The 6073-nt window shown below is 47.5% G+C and overlaps 1 protein-coding gene across 1 annotated transcript in view; it reads left to right on the forward strand.

The window, feature by feature from the left end:
- Window positions 1-1784: 1784 nt before the first annotated feature.
- EPB41L4A (erythrocyte membrane protein band 4.1 like 4A) overlaps window positions 1785-6073 on the forward strand; it is a 126012-nt gene continuing 121723 nt past the window's right edge. Inside the window, exon 1 of the mRNA XM_058827262.1 lies at window positions 1785-2258. Coding sequence (XP_058683245.1) covers window positions 2160-2258 — 99 coding nt within the window. The 5' untranslated portion in view covers window positions 1785-2159. The remainder of the gene's footprint in view (window positions 2259-6073) is intronic.

Genomic DNA, 6073 nt, shown 5'->3' on the forward strand with positions numbered 1-6073 from the left:
ATATTTAACCCAGAGTAGTTTTGACAAAACTGCTGAGCTTTGGGATTGTGAATGTAGCTATATGAATGTTTAAAATTATAATTAAAGATTTTGAAGCAGTTTTGAGTTCACTGAGACCTTCCTCTTTTGATTCTCTTGATTAACCAGTGATTTGCACATATATAATGACTTTAACTGACTTAGGGGGTAATTTATGTCACAATGCGCACGATATATGAATCTAAATAGACTAAAGAGAGGGGGAAAGGAACCATCTGTTCTCTAGAAAATTGTCTGCTGTCAGAGGGGCTCAAGAACGGTTTGAAAAATGTGTTTAGAAAGCCATTAGTAAATTTCCTAATTTTTTTGTGCTTTCTGGATGGCATTCTCATTGGGTACATATTGCCCAGGAAAAAAGGGTAGGAACTCGAATTTTTTAACTTCAGCTATGTAAGTTTTTCTAGATCTTTCAAAAGATCTATTATTTTTATTAATGTATATAGTGGATTTTGTCCTGATCTTCCCAGTGCTCATGCAATATTGTTTCTGCAGCTACAGGATAGATACGGAGATCCCAACACCCCAAGGTCCAAGTTCAAACATGAAAATTAGAGTGACATTTTTTGGGAGCAGCAGGGTTATATTTAGGACAAGTGTTTAAAAGCAGACTTACCTACATGCCCAGCAGAGTTTGTCAATGTAATTTCCTTGTGCCCCTCTCTTATGCTGCATGAAGAAGTTGATGACCATAAGAAAAACACTTCTGCATATTCTTAAATTTACACCTGCAAACTTCTTCAATAGGACGACTTACTCATACAGATTTACATACATGCACAGGCACTTGTGGGATACCTCTTCTACCTGAGAGGGAAAAATCTGGGAGTATAGGTATGTGCAGCAATGAAAGTGTAGAGGCAGATTGTTGCGTGCTCCAGGAATTATAGCAACTGCAAAAGCAGCTGGAGGTTCTCTCATGCTCCTCCTTTTCTTTGATGATCGGGTTTTGGTTTCAATTTTTAAAATTGATTTTTAAAAATTTATTTTTTTGTTTTTAATACTACGGAGCCGTTGCTTTGTAAATTGCGTATACCTGTAGCAAGCTCAGTATTTAACAGCATGATGGAGAATAGACTTCCGACCTAGGGCACTTTCAAAAATTCAGCTTCTGCTGGACCCTTCACTCGTGGTGTCTCCTGAAGCACTTCTTTGTCACATGCTCAACCCGCTCCCCAAGGTGCCGCCCGCCAGAGCGGAGCCGGCGCAGCCCGCAGGGGTCACTGCTGCCGCGGAGACCGGGGCCGCGGCCGCCGGACGGGCAGCGGTGCCCGCCGGCCGCGGGGACAACCAAGGGGCGCACGCCGGGGCAGGGATCATCTCCCCCCTCCACGGCAGAGGGCAGCGAGGGCCCGGACCCGGGCCTGGGACGCCAGTGGGGACCCCTGCGATGATGCGGCGAGGTGCCGGTGCCGGGCAGGTGCCGTCCGCTCCTCTCCGCCCCAAAGGCGCCTCCGGGAAGCCCCGCTCGGCTGCCCGGCCGCTGGGTCTCTTTTCCCTCCATCCCTCCGCCCCCGACGGGGAGGAGGCGAGCGTTGCCGGCGCCCCCCCCGCACAGCCGCGGGCAGCCGAGGGAGGCAGCCCGGCGCCGGCCGGGCACTGTCACCGCCCCGCTCCGCCCGCAGGCTCCGCGGCTGGAGGTAACGCGCTGGCCGGGCGGGGACCACCCCCACGCCCCGGCGGCGGCGGCGGAGGAGAGGACTCCTCCAGCCCCGCTCCTGCACACAAAGGGGAGGCGCGGAATCGTCCTCCGCGGACGGGGCGGAGGACGAGGCGGGTGGGCGGTTCAGTACCTCCCCGGGGTGGCAGCGGCGGGGAAGCCGCCGTGACAGCCGGGCGCGGGCGAGGGCTGCGCCCTGGGATCCTTCCTAAAGAAGCCGCCTGTCTTTTTCCCCTTTTTCGCACAGAGGGAGCCCGGCAGCCCCGTCCAGGCTGTTCGGCGGGATGGCGGCGGGCAGCCCCGCTGGGCTGGGCGGTGCGCCCTAGCAGCCGCCGGGCTCCATCCGCGCAGCCGGGGCGCGGAGCCGGGCGCGGCCCAGAGCCGGCTTCGCCTCAGCCCCTCTCCGCCACCGCCCGGGGCTCTTCTCGCCTCCCCGCCTCGTCCCTCGCCCATCGCAGCAGGCATGGGCTGTTTCTGCGCTGTCCCGGAGGAATTTTACTGCGAAGTCTTGCTCCTGGACGAGTCCAAGCTGACCCTGACCACACAGCAGCAAGGCATCAAGGTAAGGACGCCGGCGGGGCTGCGGAATACGATGCTGGAGAGCCCGCGGGGCTGTCCGGCGGTGGCTGCCTCCCGGCTGCGGTAGCCGGGAAGGGAGCGGCGGCAGGAAAAAGGAGAAGGAATAAGGTCGTAACTTTGCTTATGGTCGCGCAAAGGACAGATGGATCAGGGTGACGCGCGTCGGTGGGGCAGACGTGGCTCTGGGAGGCTTCACATCGGGATAGTGACTTAAAGCGAGCAGGTGCCGACCACCCCGTGGCACTTGGGACGCTCGGCGCAGAGGTTTTGTTCTGTACCTGCCACAGCAAAAAAAAAGAGAAGAAGGCGGCTGTGTCCACGGGGTGTTGCGCACCCGTGTTGAGTCACTCCCCTCTCCCTCTGCCTTGGGCCGTGTCTGCCCTGGGACGCGTTCTCCCGGGAAAAGGCGGGCGTCAGCGGTGCGGGGCGGGCCTGCAGCAGCTGCCGAGCGCAGGGGTGAAGGTCCAGCCGCGTCCCCAGCACGGTGTCCCGTAACCCGGCCGGTGGGAACAGCTCCCGCGCCACTTCAGCACGCTCGGCGCGGATGAACTCTTCAAAGTGGTCATCTGCCAAGCGCTAATGAGCCCTGACAGAGCATGTGAAAACTGAGATTTTTCTAAAGGCCCTTAACTTGGTCCTGTTTGGTTAAGCCTGACGACAGCTGATGGCATGTCGCAAACACTTGAAGTCCTTGTTAGAAGAGCCGGGAACATGAATTTTTTAGCAATGTAAGAACGTGCTTTCAGTGTTGGATCAGAAAAAAAAAAAAAGAAAAAAAAAAAAAGGAGAGAGAGAGAGAAAACACAAAGAAAGAAAGAAATTAGTCCTTCTAAAATTTATAGTTGGTAAGGGCTGACCAATTTTACCTCAGACATCCAAAGAATAAAAATCTGTATGCCTTTGCCTGTTTTAGCTTGAATCATTGAAGCTTGGTGAAGCAACTGAGGAAAGGAGAACCTGAAGGAGTGTAGTGGGGAGAGAGGGAGTTTCCATTTAACAATATATTTTCAGCTGTAATCAGTGGTATTACCAGGTCTACACGTATTCAGAATTGTCAAGCTTTGCTGAATCAACTGCCTGCAGATAGGCTTATAAATCCATGCTTAGCCCAGAGGAGTAAGCAAATCACAGTGACGCTGGAATTCAGTACCTGTGTAGGATCTTTGAAGTCTAAGTTTAGACACTTCTGAAAAACCTTAACTTTCAATGTGCAGATGTGGGTGTGTATATCATGCATGCATATGTGTTTTTGTGAAGTAAGTGTGCAGTCACAGAGTATGTTAAGAGTAATCTGCAAAGATAGTCCTAAGGTTAGTCTAATGAATCTAAAGCCTGAAAGTGAAGGGTTTGTGCAGTGTCTAATAAAATAAATGTCCCATGGGAAAGAAAGAGTCTGAAGATGAAACTTCTTTCCAAGAATGCATGACATTCAGTGTTTGGAACTGTCTAGTTTAACATGAGGGTGTGGCTCCCTGCCATTCTTTATGTGATCTGAATGTGGTATAATGCTGAATATTTAATCCCTTCCACCTTCTCCTTCTCTGTCTTGAACCTAACCATAGAGCAGTCATGGAATCAGTGGGAACAGTATGTGGATCTGACAAGAAAAGTAGTAGTTAATGTTTTTGCATAGGTACTCACACTGCACAGCAGAAAACCTAGGGAAGGGAGAATCTCCCTTTTTGTAGCAGCCTGTTTTCTGTGTTTTCTTTTTTTTCCTTTAAGATTAAGTTTGTACACGATGAAGCCACACCCCAGTGCTGTAGCTCCATGAGCCTTTGAAAATGCAAAGCAAGGAACTGCAGAGCTCTCTCCTAGCCAGTGGTTTCCACCATGGTGCCCTCCCTTGCCTTTGTGCCTGCACAAGTGTTTGTGTGCATGAAGAGCAGCTCCTGTCCAGCCTTTTGCTGGGTGAGCCTTCAGCTGGACCTCTTTGCCCTGGTCCACTTCACAGCTGGAGGATGGCAGAAATGGCTTTTTCAACTCAGTCCTGGCTTCTGTCCTTTTAAACTGCTCAGGGGACATTCACGTTATGACTATTCTACAGCTTTCCAAGGATGTTATATTATTAATTTTTAATGAAACAGAACATGAAATACTTTATGTTCTGTCATGCTTTGGCATTTGACACTCTAACCTTGAAATACAAATGTTTTATTTTAAATCTTTTAAATGTACTCATGTAAATGCATAGACTTTTTTTTTTTATTTTTATTTTTATTTTTTTTAGTTGGTGTTTCAGCATTGGCACCTAGGTATAGTTTGTAAAAGTTCATATGTGTTTTATTTTAAAACAAACATTTCCTTAGAACTACAGATTCTGGATGGATCTTCCTTTTGTTATCTTCACTTTTAATTTGGTTCAGATCTGCGTGGGAAACAAGCTTTTGGTACTCTTTCTCAGATCCTGAGTTGTTACAGGAGCAGGGTTTTTAAATGGTTATACAAGCAACTTTGTTCCCTTATTTTTCCCTAAGCAGATACATGTCTATTAGAAATAAAAACTACAGCTCAACAGCTTTTTGCTGTCTATGTACTTGTTTGATATTTGTGGATATAATCTTGCTTTGAAGGGTAGAAGGGAGTGCCCTGTAGGAGTCTGAGGCAAGTTTGTTTCTTCGGGGAATTGGATATGAAGTAGATACTTGTGTCCAGGAAGTTTTGAAGATGCATTGCTTAGTTTGTATCGTGGTTATTTCTGTCTTGTTATACTTGCAGCAACTCTACTCATCAAGACATCATTTTTAAATTACAGTTTCATTGACACGTTCTTCATACTACAGTGGGCTTCAAATTGTACTTCACATTGAGCAGAGGTTACAAGACTGAGACTTTGAGTGCAATTTAGGGATGCTTTTCTCTGTGGACTTCCAAGAGCTTTTTAGGGAAAGGAAAGGATTTGTTTTCTTCTGGCTCCCAAGTGGGGAAGCTGAGATGGAAAGAGGTCAAGTGGTGTTTTCAAGGTCATATGACAAGGAAACAACTTCCTTTTGCTATTAGGCTGACAGCAACTGACCATTCTGCCATGGGCCATGCTGTCTGGAGGGGTTCGTGAGGATCTTTTCCTTGTAGTTCCTCAAACTGATTTTTGCTTCTCAGATTCAGTGTTTGTTTTTTTTGTTTGTTTTTTGTTGTTTACCATTATCAGTGCAGTGTTGCTGTTCTCCCTTTCTGTTGTTGTGGTTCAAGGTTAGAGCACTGCTCTATGGAAAGGTGTCTCATAATTTTTATGTTTCCTTATAGTACATTAACAGATATTCTGGAGTGTACATGCATTGAGATAATAAAGTGATGGCAGTTGTTAGTCTCAACAGTTTTGAGATGAAAGAGGCTCTTCACCAGGTTATGGTATAGTTTGTCTAGTCAAGGTATATGGCCTCAGATGGGGATTTTCCTTTTAAAAGGATGTTCAAGTTTCCAGTTAGGAAGTGGGTTTTTGCTAAAGATATGGTAAGAATCATCTGCCAGCTAAAAAATAATCACCTTTCTAGGACTGCTCCTTTGTCTTCACACAGACTAAACAATAACTTAGGCGTTTTGATGGTACAGTAGTACTTGTAGTTCATCTGATGTCACAAAATATGTCTGTGGTGTTTTGACATGACACTGGACTGAGGGGTTGTGAGCATTACATATTTTGGCTCTGTTAAGAACTGAGCTAACTGTCCTTGTAAACAGTGGTGTGCCTTATTGCAAAAACTTGTTTTTGGAGATTAAGGAAAACCTCTGTGGGCCCTTAAAAATAATGCTTTGAAACCTATTTGTGATCAGCTGTTTCAGAAAGAGTGCTCATCTTGT

This window comes from Poecile atricapillus, chromosome Z, assembly GCF_030490865.1.
Source record: "Poecile atricapillus isolate bPoeAtr1 chromosome Z, bPoeAtr1.hap1, whole genome shotgun sequence".
In the NCBI taxonomy this organism is placed as follows: domain Eukaryota; kingdom Metazoa; phylum Chordata; class Aves; order Passeriformes; family Paridae; genus Poecile; species Poecile atricapillus.